We start from the raw sequence: 16,958 nt of genomic DNA, 5'->3' as shown, positions 1-16,958 counted from the left end.
AGAGGTTTACTGTAACTCGTTGATAATTCAATTTGAAGGATAACTGGGAGGAATGGTAATACAGGGAGCAGCCACAGTACACTGGTTAGGTTCTCTGGTTGGTATCAGAGCGGGTCTGAAGCTCACAGTGGTGTAAGACTACTTTATATCATAGAAAACACACAAAATCAAATGTTCGGATATATAGGATACGTACTACTGGCTAGAACAATATGGTAGCTCAGGGAGAATGTGCCCCATCTTTTTTTTGTTTTTATTACATGATGTTGTTTTTAAAAGTGAGTTAAACTGCAAAGCAGAGATATCATTTAATGTATCAGTGTTTTTAGCAAATATGTCAAAAGTGTAGTTAAGAAATTGAACATAAACACTCACGCTTTAACGCATTGAAACTCACGCTATGGACCGTAATCATCTAGGTCACACCCCTTTGTCTTTCCTTCTAAAAGTTGATGTCGGACTTTAGCTAATTACCTTGTGGACATTTTGTGTGCAGAAAGATACTGCAGTCTCCAGCTGTTTGATCTGACAGGGCGATCTGTCCACCTGCTGCCTCTTCTCCAATCACCTGCCTCGCCTGTCGCTGAACAGCAGCTGTGCTATGAAGCAGAATAGACAAACAGGGCAACGTAAAGAGGGACGGAGCACAAACCGCCCCCATCTCATTTTTCTCCAGCTGGCTACATAAGTTAGTTGTGTAACATCCATTGTATTCAAGAATAGAGGTGTGCAACTCAAAGGACTCTAACTGGGCCTGAGGGTATTGGCTTATTCTGGCTGTGTGCCTTTTTTACCATAAATACTGAGGGGTCAAGTCAGGTTTGGGCATCCAATAAAGATTTAACATTTGCAATAATGCATTGTTGCAATGTATACTGATGATTTTGTCATGGTCTTGTTTTATCTTTCACACATGCACCACTCTGTAGGACAGTAACTATGTATGTAATGCAAGTAAATGAGAATAGAAGTTTCATTCTTAGATTTCTGTCCCTTTATTGTGTGGTGATCATTCAGAGATCCCTACAGAAGGGAACGTTCTGAGACATTTGTAGGCATGTTGGCTCTTTGCCACATTGAAGGGGAAACTGTTAACGTTTTTGAATTGAAGGGGAAGTTCTCCCTCATGGGGACAGAATGTATTTCTGTCCCTCTTATTCTTCACACAAGGTCCTGGAGATTATTTTTACAGACTAGGGGATGTTGTACTTATGCACCGGCCAACACCAAAGAACAGGAAGCCACAATTTCTATGAAAGTCCACGAGATGGAAGCAGATAGCGCCAAGGGAAAACAATATTTTGGCTGGAGCTCATTCTGGTGGCCAATTAGACCCCAATGCCTGTATGATTTAGCACTTCCTCTACCTGCTTTTATGTGTTTGGTGCTGCTGTGTGGAACACAATGACCCCTGATGAAAGATTGAGCTCAGGCTCTGAGACGGCCGTGGCGCCATCCTTATCAGATGCCTTCTTCTCAGAACTCAGCAAGACCACCTGAAATCAATGGTTGTATAGTTTGCCACACCAACATACGCAAAAGCAGCAAGCATATTTAGACTTTATTTTATTTTTTGTAAAAAAAATAAACATTATCGATGATTCTGGTGCTGCTTTGGAAAGCACTATTCCAAAAGTCTTATATAAGCGTCTATTCAACTACTCAATATTTGATCTCTTTGCAATGCTTGATGCATAAATGTGATTAAGATATAAAAGATTGCTTGCCATCCCTGATTTGTAAAGGGCAGTCATGAATACATACATGAATAATCCCCTTGAAACGTACAGAATAGGATTTGAAGTCAATAGCTCACTAGTAAAGCCCCTTTGTCTATAAAAGCATCTGAGACGCATTGTATATGCGGATGGATTGTTTGTCTTTTCCTCCACCCTCTCCTGTAGACACAAGCTGGAAGGGAAGCCCGTATCTTGAATGGCTGGGTGGAGTGAGGGGTATGAGGTCACACTGCTAATTGCATAATCAAACATGTCTGGGCTAAGATAATGCCTCAAAGATACCGTTGTATAAACTAAAATCGGAACTGGCTGCAACTTGATAAAAACGTGCAGTCAAACCGTTAAGGACAGTGATATGTTTGTCTTTGTTTGGCTGTGTTCTCCAGCACATTGTGTTTTTAACAGCTTACTATCAGCTATAAGTGCTGACTTTTCAGCTTTAAGGATGTTTTGTTAGGGTTTCTATGGTGGATGAACAGTGTAGGCTTTCTAGCTGTTTGAGTAAAAAATCCATCAGTTTAAGCAAAGTGGGGTAGAACAACGGCCCCAAATGCACTGACCGACGACCATTTTTTTATTGTAAAAGAGTGCTCTTGACGAGCCAAGTCATTTGACCTCAGACTTAATGAGCATGCATTTCACTAGGTGACCAGACAGAAGGCAAAATGCCAAACAAGGAAGGAGAGTCAATTTTAATAAACGATGTCCGGCTCCCCTCCTTGTTCCCTTCGTGACACCACCTGCTGGCAAAAGGATGCACTTTGCGTCATTCAGCCGACCCTTGCTGGCAAATGAGTGTGGAGCTCCAAGCACCCGCAGCACGGAGGGAACACGGAAGGAAGCAGAATATTGTTCATTTGCACATACAGTACCAGTCAAAAGTTTGGACACACCTTCTCATTCAATGGTTTTTCTTTATTTATTTTAAAAAAAAATTCTACATTGTAGATTAATATTGAAGACATCCAAACTATGAAGGAACACATATGGAATTATGTGGTAAACAAAAAAATGCTCAACAAACCAGAATATGTTTTATAGTTTAGATTCTTCAAAGTAGTTGAATGAGAAGGTGTGTCCAAACTTTTGACTGGTACTGCACAACCCACAATGCAGCCGCACAACGACAGTTGAAATTTGATAAAGATTCCCTTTTATTCCACTTTTAGTTTGACAGACACACAAAGTCTCCAGATTAGATTGGTTAACCTGTGGTACATACCCCGCTCTCTTTTCACTGTAAACTCTCAAGCTGCTCACTTCATGGTAAAAAAAAAAGAAAGAAATGAGATTCCAGTGTTTGGTGGGGGTGTGTTGCCCATCAGTTATTGTCAATGTATCTACCATATCAGGGGTATTTGATGGTACTCCACAAGAAGGAGAATTAAAAGGGTATGGCATTAAAACTGCAAAAATTGTATTTCTGTTTTTTTGTTAATAAACATGGTAGAGTATGTCAGGGTAATAAGGGTCAAACCCTTTTGTAAATCTCTGTCTCACTCCAGGCAAGATTCTGTTTCTCAACAAACACACTAGCTTGGCTTGTGATCTCAGCTTCACTGAGCCTCCTCCTACCATAAGTCCATGTTACGGCCTCATCACACTCTAACGCTGTGATTATTACTTCTCTGGAGATTAGACATTTAACCTCCACATCTTTCTTGAAAACATTTGGCTCCAGTCTTGCTAATTGGCCATTAGATTGCAGTAAAATGCTGGAGAGAAACTGCTAGAAGTAGAAAAAGAGTTTTCTTGACACTGGTTTGCTTTATCACCTCTATCGAGATGACGACTCGGCTCTTCTGATCCTTGGTGATCTTTGAGTCTTGGGAGCTTGTACCAATTTCAGATGAAATGCAGATCTTCTAATAAAGCAGATTAATATCTATAGATGGGCTAAGTGAAGGCCCGCTTCGGACCACTCCAGGAACTAGTCGGAGGCCTAGAAATCTGATTCATAATTTAAACTGAAAGAACCGAATCAGTTAACAAAACTTGGCTTATCATATCAGTCATCAACAGCAAGATCTAAAGTAACTTCCTGTTATATAAAAAGCAATTTGAACTTATGTAACGGGTCAGTAAGTGACCCACAGCATCAGCAAAAGGGAGTGCAACTTCAAAATGACTCTTGTGAAGTTTTATTTTCATGGTTGAGATAGCAGAGGATTATTGATGATCCATTGGATTTGATGATTCATAGAATCTTGTCTGCTTTTTATGTTGGCTTTAGCATTACACTTTGGGGGAAAGTAGTTCCCTTATCTGAACCTCCTGTCTGCTATCTCCCAGAGCAGCCAGACCTTTAATCACCTGTCACAGTAGGTGTCCGCAGTAACTCCGAGGAAGCCGATACTGTAATGGTTCTGGGTACAGTGATGGAAAGTTATAATTACTCTATGGGGCTAGTATTCATCATATTAATCAGATGATATGGTGTTGTGGGAGGTCTAAGAAGGAAAGGAGGTTGAGGAGTTTCACAGATTAAATCTCGATTATCATTTTTTTCATTTTCATTGCAATGAATGAATTCTGTGTTCTATGATTTTACCAAATTTTGTCATCAGAAAAAGTGTAGTCATGTGGTGGATGAATACAATTTACCAATTATGAAGATAATATAAAAAATTGTGATGAATATCAATGAATGTTATCTAACACAAAATGCCACATTTTTTTCATCAAAAAAGTGATTCAATACAATAATAAAGAAATATTCCATCCTTTTGTTAAATGAAGTGCTTTTAGTGTTGACTTCCTCAGTTTTGGGATTACTAACAGGCAACCCCTCCCCCAAGTTTCCCTCAACACAAAATTAATAAAATCAGGACTAAAGTCTTGATTGCAGCTCATTCAATTTTGATTATCAAATTCCCCAGTTTACCTATTATTGTGTCAGTATCTCTAGGATAAAGTGAATGAACACAAAGAGAATGTGTTTGTTGTGCTTGCTTCTTGCCTCTGTGTTCATGACAGAACTGACAAGGTCAAACAAACACACCTTTTAATTTGGTGAAGTGTAACTGAGTACTCGCTCGTGCGTCACTTTGTGCCCCCCGTAGTGACCACAGATGCCTTTTTTTATTCTTTCAAACTACACTGATGGATAACCTGTTTCTTCAGATCTCCTCTGAGAAGTGGTTGTTAGATAATGTTGAGAAAAAGCGCAGAAGACTGCAATTATTTTCACGTCCTATAATTCCTTGGTAAAAATGATTCACTGTTCTTTTTTGCATATTCCCACACTTGTCTTTGGAGCCTTCCGACGCCCACTGAAGGCATTATATTTTGTTTTTTTACCTTCATGGTTCACTGATAATTAAGTCGTCTTATACATATGAGCCACTAAAGGAATCAGACAAGAAAATCCTTCAAAAGTACAGTTCTCTGTACATTACATACGAAGTCACACACACAGGAGATAGAGGGCCTACTGTAACAATTTATGATTCACCTCCATAAACATTCTGTCATTCACCTAAAAGTTTCTTCTGTTTTTTGAAGTAAGACTTCTGTGGTCATGTTTAACTTGATCAATAACAATACATTTCAGTTGTTTAACAGTACAGTAAAGACAGCAATAAAAGACTCCATCTCTGTTGAACTGGTGTTCAGTCTCATTTGACACTCTGGTGTAGTAGTTTGTAGTTTTGGCAGCATGACCTCATTTACGCTCGGTACGGGCAGACACCGAAATTGACTGGCCCAATTTTGCCAGAATGATTTTCCTCACTTTGATTGTAGTTGCATGCAGTCTCTTCTTCTTGTCCATCTGAAAATGAAACCTACATGGCACAGAAAATAAGAGTTAGACTAAGCCCCATCCAAGAAATTAGGAAACTATAAGTTAGTGATTGGATTTGTATATATCTATATCTATATCCTCCCTGGTTGCTTGTTTTACCTAGTGTGGTTGGGAGTCTGTATGTTTATTGTTAAACCCTCACAATTGGCATCATTCAGCAGAGTCTGCTCTTTTCTTCTCGCAGTCCATTCAGCTGTGAGCTGAGCTCCCCCACTTTCCCTCATCACATCCCAGCCATTAGGTCACAGAGCTGCCAGGAAGCATGTAAAGAGATCTGCGGGACACAGAGACAGCGAAACGAAGTGATGCTGGAGGACGGGACAATGTCCGTCGGTTTGTTTTGTGCAAAGGAGCTGTTATTGGGGTTTACAGTAGACAGGACTGATGTCCGCCTGTGTTAGTACCACGGCTCAGACTTCATTCTGAATGCTCTCCACATTTCCAGTTAAGGCACCATGCAATTTGGAAAATATTAAATTAGTCTATTTCTCGTGAATAGGTGTAAGAATATGTATCTGGAGTATCTTGGTAATGGAAAAGGGTCTGTTTGAGGCACAATGCTTATGAATTCCTTGCTTATCTGAGAAAAAGGACAAAGGCCTGCCATGCCAGCAGCATAGCTTTAAGGAAAGCAATTTCCGTCTGTCTGTTAGGCCGTTGGTCCAACACTTTGGTCCAGACTGAAATATCTCAGTGTCAATCAGTCAAAATTGAGATAAAATAGATTATGTATTTAAATAAATATTTTGCAGCACCAAATCGTCCATGTTTGCCAAACATACTGTTGAGACTGTTCTCATCTTGACAAAAAGGGATTTCAGACAAATTCAACGATGAAAAATTCTGATTTGTCATAGTTTATTTACTGCATAAGGTCTCGTTTTCATACCATCAGGAATTATACCATCAGTTATGTCATTGTAATAACCAAATTAATTGCTTGGATCTCGAAAAACATTGATGTTGTTAGAAATTAGCCCAACAGGGCAACAAATGTGAGCAGTCAGTTGATCATACAGGTTGTAAACAAGCTGCAAATTCTAGCAGATTATCTACCATTTTACTTTGATGTAAAACCAAGATGGAGCACACCAGTCATGCTACTGATAATCTCTCAAGAGTGGGAGCAACTGCATATGAAATGTCAAATTTGAACCAGGAAGTTGGACTGTAACGGTAATTGAGAACAAGCAGTGTGGATAATCATTTCATCTGCCCTTGTTTTCTCTTCCAAATAAATGTAACTGGGGGTTTATTTTCAACCTGTTTGATCATCTGACCATGTATACTTGTCGCCTTTTTTATAAGTGATGTTACAGTGCCAGTGTCCCAGCAATTTCCTGAAATTTGGTGATTTTTAAGACGTCAGTAACAATCGTACAGTAAGCGTTACTGACTGACTGATTAGACTTACATGACTATTCTGTCTTGCTCCATGTTGTACAAGCCATCAGCTCATCAGTTGTCTAACCTGGACACTTGATACGGCTGCTACAAAGCCTGTGTCTCCACCATCTGGAGTGTTGGTAGCATATTGAAGCTAACAGCAGGAATGTTGTTCAAAATGTTGCTCCGATGCTCCTGCATTCACTCAAGGGATTCTGCAACACACCCAGGGCTTTGATCACACTTAACACTGCTACAGCTGCAATAACTGTTGTGACCCATTTCACTGCTGCCATACTGTGTCTTATATCTGTTGGCCTTGTTATGTGGTCAGTGCCACTCCCACATATGGACTGATCAGCGTAGATTTTTGCAAGTGCTAGTGTGCCAATTGCTGGAAGGACTGCCAGGCGGCATACAGCATGGATGCTTTTCTCTCAGAGGGACAAAACGGAAATGACAAGGCAATTGCCATTCTGTCAGCATTGCCATGGTAGCACAGGCACGGCTGTTTATCCCAAGGTTAATGGGATGACGCCTGGAACTGAAAGTGCCAGATTGAGAGAAACATGTGCCTGTTTTACTTAAAACTAGAGTGGTGTCACGTCACACAGAAGTGAGCTCAGAACAGGTCGGGTTAACAAACAGTATGGACTGTACAAACATCACTTATCTTACTTTCAACATGGATCATAATAAATTAAAGTATTATTGTATCAGTCATAATATTGGTGTTTTGTCATTGTCTTGTCTTTCTTTTACTATGTCTCTTGTGTGCACTTTACCCTATGCTGCTGTAATCCTGCAAATTTCCCTGCTGCGGGACTAATAAAGGATTATCTTATCTTATCTTATCTTATTGAACCTGTGCTGCAACGGATCAAAACACCTTCAAGGTTGCAGAACGTTGCTGAAACTGGTAAAAGCAGTCTATGAGAACTATGACTTTTGTTAAGATGGGGTAAATACTCGGCTTATGGCCACTGCAGCTTCAAATGCTGAAGCATTTGCTACAATTGCTGAATTTCTTTGAGGTAATGTGAAGCCTATAATATTGTTTCATACGGTAAACAGTCATTGTCTGTATTCTGCAAATGCAACATTGTGTGAATCCTTCACGGACACCAGACAATGCAGATTAGCTACTTTTGTCTAATCTCTTGCAATTAGAAGTTGTCACTGCTTATTGTAAACAGTTGACCAGATGAATCAGTGTGCTGTTTATTTAGGCACTACTGTCTCTCAGAATCTCTCAGAGTGTTGCAGGCTGGTTTAAAATACACATCTGATTCCTATCATGAAGCAATTTAGATTTATTTCAAAGAAAAATGAGCATAGACCACACATAACAGCATAACTATATAATACAATCTACCATCGGAACACAAATATTCAAAAATCTTCACAACCTCTCGTTCACAGATTTGGCTCAGGGCTGTTTTTTGTGGTCATTCTGATTCATCAGCTTCCTATGAATTGTTGGTTACAGATAAATTCTGCTAAATGTTGTCATATTTCTGGAAGGTGAGCTGTAACATCAGTGTAACCACCTCATCTCTATCCATCATGAGTATATAAAACGCTCAGCATACCGCATGAATTACCTGATAGCCCCTATAAAGATTTTCATTAGAATAAGTGTGTCGTGCAGCCCGGTGTGTATGAGCCGATCTCTCCGAGCCATGTGCGGAATATAGTTGCAAATGTGGCGTGTAATGTTTTATATAAATCAATCTACAATATTTTTAAACATGTACTTATTTTTAATATGTTCACCTTATCCATATAGAGTGGAGGGGCTGCAGTGGGAAAGGCTTAACCACTAGGATTATAGCCATTCTGATGGATGGCAATGAGACAGATTAATCGACTGCTGTGCAAGACCTCACTTATCTGAATTTTAGCGCTGCTCCTCCCTTTTTGTTCTTGAAAGGCAGAATTATCTCTCTGGCAGTAAATGGGTTGTAATGTGTTTTTTAGTGGAAAATTAGCAAAAGATTACACTTTTCTCTAGTTACACTTGAATAAAAGTGGCCTGTGAAACATTTTAGTGTGTTCAGTATATTTAACTTATTACAACATGTGGTTCTGATGTGATAAACTATTGACATGTTAATGATGTTTATTTTTTATCTTAGCTTTATGTTTGCATACCAACAATAAATCTACGGCTGTTGCTTTTATAACTTCCTCTCATGTTCTGAGTTAACATTTACCCGCTCTACACACGTCGGACCAATGGAATGTGTGGTTATTTTGAGATATGTCAGTCACATTTTATGTGCTATATATCTCAGTAGCAGCATTCAAATGTTTTTGGTAACTTGTCACAATTCACTTAAGAGGAGAAAGAAGGAATGCAAGAAATATGTGTTGAAACTGCCAACTAGAGAACCTGAACAGTTCTCAGGGTTTTTTATTGTTGGTAGCCCACATAGCACACTTTGTCGGTTAAGGGAATGGTAAATATTCAAAGCAACTGGAGGCATTGTGCTTCACACAGCTCTACCAAAAAGAATGTATATTTTCTGCAAACACAAATGGGATGGAAGTAAGTAAGTCTTAACCAATTGCACAACTGCCTCAAGTGTGTACTGCATAAATATACAGCCAACCCTACACTCTCTGAGCTCCATTTTTTGTCCTGGAAAAATTCAGATATATCCACTGAAAAATAACACAACTGTATAAGTTTAAAAGTGAACTAATAAAGTTGTCCACAAACACCATCATTGATCAATACATCATACAGTCAGACAGATGCTGAAATGTTGATATCAATACCGATAATGGCGAGTTTACAAAATCCAATACACTGGCCCAAAGCAAACTTTTTATAATATAACTTCATAACATAAACAACAATCTTCCTGAAAAATCAACCTGTCAGTTTGGACAATCTATGTAATGATGACCGTGTTTCTATATTACTCAAGCCCTCTTTTACACTTCTGTCCTGTCCAATTATTGGGCGGCAGACATGTACACACAATACCAATTATATCTGCAATGAGCTGATATCAGCCAATATATTGGCCTTGGTTTTCTGTTCTAGCTCTATGGCTCCAGACATAGACTGGAGATTTATTTCTCTGTAAGTCCAATTAATTTGTGCCAGAATTATTGATTATGTATTCATACTCAGGTATGTTATGAAATAGAAGATGAGAAACAAAGGCCAATCAAATCAATTTTGTTTTAACTTAAAGCTCAACGAAAGAATTGTGAGTTATTATTGAATGTTTCACACAATGTTTCAGGCTTTATCAGACTCCTTTTAGCCTGCTAGATGTCCAACTTTCTTTTTTCTTCAGCTCTCCCGCATTGATTATGTTGTCGATTCTCAGTGAGACTGGCCTTGTTAGCAAGGCTTTTTCATTATGGGGAGTCATTTGCTTCAGTGATGATATAAAAAAATATTGCCTCACAAAGCTTTAACCTTTAATCAGAGTATTGTTTAATGGAACTAATTGTGTTTAATTAAGCTTCTGACAGCTTCCATGTTGATGGCAAGGTTATGGCTAACCTGTCAGCAAGCACAAATCAATCGGAATAGAAAATACTACATTCATACGTAGTTTTTTTTCTACGTAAGGTATTAACAGAGGATTTTGTACATGAAACAATCACTTTTTTGAATACCTTTGAAATGAGTAAAGATAAATCCCTTCTGTGTATTTAAGATTGACAAGTAGCTTTCTCATGCCTTATAATAATAGTATTGCATTCCTAATGGGCTCTGTTCTAGGACATAAAATATATGGGGAGTTGCACTAAAACGGAGTTATTGGTAAGTCTAAAGCCATGACTGACAAATGTAATCCTGCTAACTGATGCAGTCATTAGTTAGAAATGCATCTCAAATCCATTACAACATTCAATTGTAATCCAGACCTCAATAGGCGATAATCTTGTGGGTGGTGTTTAGATGACAGTTGATCTTAATTTAAATATCACGGGACAAGTCTGAGACATTTCCAAGCGCTTATCAGTGTTTAGTGCAGTCTTTTCCTAACGTACTGACATTCATCGGAAAGATGAATTAAATGATGCCTGCTTATATGTCTGCACTCCCCACAGTGCATGTTTATGGTTGTCCACTGGCTGACGTGGTAAAAAACAGAATTCTTCAAAAATAATCCAGATTGGCGTCGTCTCTTCGAGTGTCTTGAGCGAAGTGTCTGTGGCTGTAAGGTGTTTATACATTACAAGACATAAAGCCACCCTTTATCCAGGGTGTTTTAGTAAAGAGGAGTTCTCATATCTTTGCCATGAGCCAGGAGCAAAGTTGCCCAGTATCTGTAGGGAATGGGATCATGAATATTGTGTTAACCCAGAAAAGTTCAAATCCATGCATGCTTCCTTGTTCCCCTGATCCCCCAGCTTTTGTTGTTGCATTGGCCCATTGTACCCGAGAAGAGATCAAGGGGACCCCTGTCGGTTGTGGATTATTCCTTTGTAGAAGCGCCACTGTAGGGGATAGAGGATTAAAAGAGCAGACAGTGGAAGGGGATTCTACAGGAAGTTCGTTTGCAGCACACACTGCACATTAATTGTTAAAGTGGAGTGTTTTCTATTGAATAGCCTATTTGGTGTAATGTTTTTTTGTTTTCTTAAACCTATCCGAGGCATAGACCCACATTAACTCCGACCCATTGTAGGCTCAGTTTTAGTCAGTGTATGACTGTAGGATCTGCCTCATTTGGATATTTATAACATATATGGAAAATTAACGCTGGAATTGCCTGTAGCCAGATAATGAATTTTCATTGTGTTTACATGTTTTCCCAGCTGTTGGAGGGGTTTAGAGGGCACTGCAGCTGAATGAATATAAAAGAATAATTGTCATCTTTCTCTCAATATCCGTTAAGGGCATATTGGAACCTGGCCACTACTGTAGCAGTAATCTTGTCACAGTGGTTCTAATTTCGAATGTGTGTTATAGCTAAAATCTTTAGACAAAAGGGAATTCTGTGGACTAGTCTACATATTTCATAAGCTCTTGCTTCTTCTATTTTTGCAGGAAGCCATGGACCTCAAAGCTGGGCTGCCTCATACCCAGAATGTGCTGCGAGGAACCAATCACCTGTGGACATTGCAGATGACCAAGCTTCGGTTTCGGAGGAGTACCAGGAGCTGGTGCTTGACAAGTTCAACGCTGAGTCCTCCAACCAGACCACCATGAAAAACACTGGAAAGACAGGTGGGCATCACAGATTTAGTTAAGGACTAGTTTTGCCCCTAAATTCCATTAGACATTGATATAATAATACCAAAATTCAAATTTCTTTGTATGGTAATGATTTTTTGCATGACTTTTATGAAGTACCTTAATTTTCTTTAGTTAGAGTTTTTATTTACTAAATTAGCCAAAATCAGACATTATTAGTGGACATTTTTTTATCCATAAAGGTGATTTCCAGATAGTTAACCATTTAAAAATGTATACTGACAATGTTATTAATGTATATACACAATGATAAAGGACAGTATCCATATCAAATACCAACATGACCCAAAATCTAATGTTTCAGTAAAGCACGCAGCAATCACACATAATCGTATCACTCTGATGATGTAATGATTCTTGTAAATCTATCAGTGTTTTATTATTGCCTTTTTTGTTTTGCCCACAAATTCTCTTCCCATGCCTTGTTTACAGAAACATTTTGAAGCTTATTCGATAAAACTGCTACTTCAAACCATTGGCACTTTTTTTTTTTTTTCAATCCGCTAATCCGTGGACCATTGGTGTGAAAATCCTGACCTTAATTGATCTCCTCTGCTTCTGGCACTGTTTCTCTCTGAGAGTAGTTTCATCTTTTCCGTTTGATCATAATAAGAGTTGTTAGCCTCCATGACAACCAAGACCGCTGGGACAGCCGAGCAATGCTGCGGACTGCTTATTTACAAAGATGGAAATAACACGGCTGGCTGTAATTTTTGGGCACAAGCAATTTTAGATGGCTAAGCACTGTGAAATTAGGAAATGGAACAATGTTACCAAAAAATGTCATAATGCATTTACTGTTTAGAAGAGGTCAACTTAATACTTAGCAAATTCACCTCACAGTATTGTGAAATTAATTTAGAATACATTTTCCTTAAATTACATACCTTTTATCTTGTTTATTAAACTAAATAGTCTGCCATTAAAACTGCCCTTTTGGAAATACCATGACATGACATGACCGGAAGACTTTATTGCTCATTGAAAGATTACTTCTTTTTTTTTTAATGGTAAAAGAACTATTTCATTACCAAGGAGAATGCACTTCAGGATATAGTGTGTTTTCAAATATTTAACAACTTTAAATAACATTTAAAGATTTTTTATTTTTATTTGGACAATTCAATGATGAATGAATGGACAGGTGGATCAATCATATTACAGCTTATTGGCTCTGTTCAATACTTGGTTAGCTGATGCTCATCTCTACCAAAGCCTAAAAACCACAGTTCAGAACAAAGTCAAAAGCAGTAGATAACTTTTGTCAGCATTTATTTTCAGGGCTGCATTTGATTGTCTTTATAACTTGAAATGTGGATGAATGTCATCAAGGACTAGCCTACATCTTTTAGTGTTAGTTGTTGATCCTTGTAGACATTTGTCCTTCATGTCCTTGGAAGACAGTTTCAAAGTTTTGAATCTGATGCATTCTCCTCAAATTAATCTCTGGCCTTCGGAGTGGTCTTAGTGTATACATGCTACACTGTGTATGCCCAGTCTACAATCGATGTTCATGCACTGACAATCTTTTGTTGTTGTGTTATTCTGAAGTTGTTAAAGATGTTGTTATTGTGAGATTGTCACAGCACTGTGGTCCTTAGGAGTCGAGCAGATACCCGTTAGTGACACTTCAACTTCAACTTTGATCGTGGCTTTGAGCATTTTGTTACATGAAAATGAATTAATGCCATATGTCCTCTCATCTTAGCTGCAGTGTTTCACAAATCGTATACCTCTTTGTCCATATACAGAATATTGTCATGAGACTAGGACTACTTTTTGCTGGCTTCCTCAGTCATTTGTTCACATGGACAGCTACAACAGTGATGAAGAGGGAAGCTTCTAGTCCCAAATGTTAAGTCTGATATGTAAAACCTTCAGTGAGATGTGCTTCGGACTATTGATGTATGTGAGCAGAAACATTGACCATACCAGTGCGATATTGCTGGCTTTATAAACATTTTATTTCTCTTTTGATTTATACATGTCATAACTGGCTATTTATTTTATTTTATTTTTAACTAAAGCTTTTTTTTGTTGTTTTAAATGTGCAAGGTGTGCCAAGCGTGTAGGAAAACAAAAGTTATGGATGTAACTACGGTTCTATGAATCCTGGTTGACCCCCAGAGGCAGTGCTTAACAATGAAAATCTGCCATCTCCGGGATTCGTAAAACCATGCACAACTTTCGTTCTATTTCATCCTTACTGACCACAGACACGGTTTAACACTGGATGACTTATATCAACAGAGTTGCGATGAATCCCAAGTACTTACCCCATACAGCTGAAGCAGAGGTACTTGGCAGAAGAACCGCAACCAGCAGCCTTTGGAGGGCGAGAGATCTGCAACTCTGACCGGTGGTCAAGAGGCTACAAGCAAAGAGCTCCAATAAATCTTAATTGTAGACTTTAGCTTAAGCTGATGATACCATGATAGTTAGCCCGCGTAAGCGAGAAGATTGAAAAGGACCGATCTCAGGGATAACACCAGAACTTGTTCCACCTAAATGTTGGAGAGATGTAAGACATTCAGTGTTAAGCACTGCCTCTGGCGGTCAGTAAGGATGAAATAGAACAACAGTGGCCGATGCAAAAACTTAAAAAGAATGGCCCTATCTAGAGCCAGTGTTTGGTTTTTCCATTCTAGAGACATGGTGGCAGGTTCTTTATAGAGGACTCACTCCCTGTGTAGATATTAACAGCTAATTTAAAGTTAACGAAGAACAACGGTTATTTTAAGGTGATAAAACCCTTAAGAAAACATAATTATTGATATTACATTCCATTTCCGTATATAGATCCTCCTAAAGGGGGCACAATGTTCTTTTTAACGGTAGTATTCAATCTAAATTTTACCATCCAGAGGCAGGCTGTCAAGCTTTTTGCATGAATTTCTGTCAAATATGGTAATACAGATTCCTTGCCTTTATTGTTCATGGACTGATTATGCATATTGTCGTGCTTCATGCCTAGGGCAATTCTGCATCAGGAAAAACCCTGCCACTAGGGGCTGCTGAAGGCCAAATGTTCAAATCCTGCAAAGAGGGGGTTTATCATCCTTCATTCTATTTAAAAGTCAATGTTGTAATTAAGAACTGAGTGAATAGATCTTAGAAGTTCATCGAGATTGATTTCACAAGGTTCCCTTGTGCCTTGACCGGCTTTGAGATCGAGCTGACTTACTGCCACTCAAGCGGTGTTTCTCAACAAAACATTTCTCAGTTAAATTTCAAACAACTCTCGACCAAATTCATGGAATCGGAAGGCTCCAGGGACATTTGCATTGATCAAGGATTTACTTTCACACACACTCCCCTTCTCTCACTGGGTGTGATTCAAGGTCTTTTTGGCTTAGCTTCTAATTCCTGCTCTGCTGTTGGAGGGTTCAAACACACCCAGGGCAGCATCTCTAATGAAACTCCCATGACCAGCCAGCATCCCCTTTCCTTGACTTTCCTCATTTTGCAGACAGGATTACACTAACTCAACAACAGCAAAACAGAGATTTATTACCATCCTTGTGACTATGTATGTGTTTTGCAAAAGAGTTGCTCAATCATGATCATGTGATGGATAGTTATTTCGTCTACCGACTGATTTTCACTTTGAGCTGATGCTTTTAGTCTCAGAAAATCTCCTCCATCTCCTTCATACTGTGGGCCATCAGCTTAAGCAGCACTGGCACATTAATACTGCTGGCGGATTCTTTCTTGCCTCACAACAGGGGCTAAGCTCATCCTTCATCACACAAGGTTCTCCTCTCTTCAGATCTTCACTTCTCCCTCTTCCTCTTCTCTGGATCTCACACTTGATTCTTCCTTCTAGTAATCACGGCATGGTGATCTGTTTCACTTACCTTGATGTCATCCCTCTGCACAGCTTGTTCATCATGTCATCTGTGTTTGCTGACAGTCTGTTTGCTGGTACAAAAGCTCATCCTCGTGGTTTGCTTTGTGTGATATGATTAAAAGTGGGCTGTCCATATTCAAAGAGGCTGACTTTGCTTGTAACAGGGGGATCAGCCGACAGAGCACTTGTACTGCTCTGGCTATGGATGTCAAATGTAGACGTGGTAAAGGTTTATAGATACATTAACAAATAACTTCAGCAAGGACAGCAGAAGGATGGTAATAGTCCTTGTCATGGTGGTGTTTTGGATGTCATGTAAAACTGAAGAACTAATAAGAGCTTAAACTCTCCCTTTCATTACACTGCTGAGCAAATTTACAAACGTAAGCTTCCAGGAAAAGCAGACAGGCTGAACTGTTAAGGGGAATCCAAATTCCTGTTGTCATGTAAAAATCTCATAAGAGCAGTAATGTCTGTTTTAACCTCAGGGGGAGGATTACATGGCCCACTATAAATTGGGAAAACGTTATGACCCTTAAAAAATCCACTCAGAAGCCATTGCAGGATTTTAAAAGTGCTCGAGCTAGTAACAATGATACATTTCTCCACAGAAAATGAGATATTTGGGGGTCAATGTACTTTTCTTTGCAGATAGCAACAACATTTAACATTAAAGCTGTGGTGTCAACCCCTCTGTGATTATGCTGTTTGATATGGTCAGCTCTCTTTAAGCAAACACCAATATCTATCAAAAGTTGTCATTTTTGAGGATACTGAGGTTAGAGTTCAGTTTTGCAGAAATATTTCTCATGCTGTTGAAAAGTTTTATTATCACTTCCCTACCTGAATGGCAGGCTTTTGATAGATAGGGCAAAATTGGATTTACAAAAATCTAGTTTGAATACTGGCAACCTAACATACTTTTTAGGTTTCACAGTTTGGTTTGGA

At 38.9% G+C, this 16,958-nt stretch overlaps 1 protein-coding gene across 1 annotated transcript in view; it reads left to right on the top strand.

Annotated features, from left to right (window-relative positions):
- The window catches only part of ca16b (carbonic anhydrase XVI b), a 94,852-nt gene that overhangs the window by 36,636 nt on the left and 41,258 nt on the right, over positions 1-16,958 (top strand). The window contains exon 3 of the mRNA XM_054616290.1: positions 11,954-12,133. Within this exon, the coding sequence (XP_054472265.1) occupies positions 11,954-12,133 (180 nt within the window). The remainder of the gene's footprint in view (positions 1-11,953; positions 12,134-16,958) is intronic.

The sequence above is a fragment of the Anoplopoma fimbria genome, chromosome 17, assembly GCF_027596085.1.
Source record: "Anoplopoma fimbria isolate UVic2021 breed Golden Eagle Sablefish chromosome 17, Afim_UVic_2022, whole genome shotgun sequence".
In the NCBI taxonomy this organism is placed as follows: Eukaryota; Metazoa; Chordata; class Actinopteri; order Perciformes; family Anoplopomatidae; genus Anoplopoma; species Anoplopoma fimbria.
Note: the sequence above shows the minus strand (reverse complement) of the source record. Positions and strands in the feature narration are given on the sequence as shown.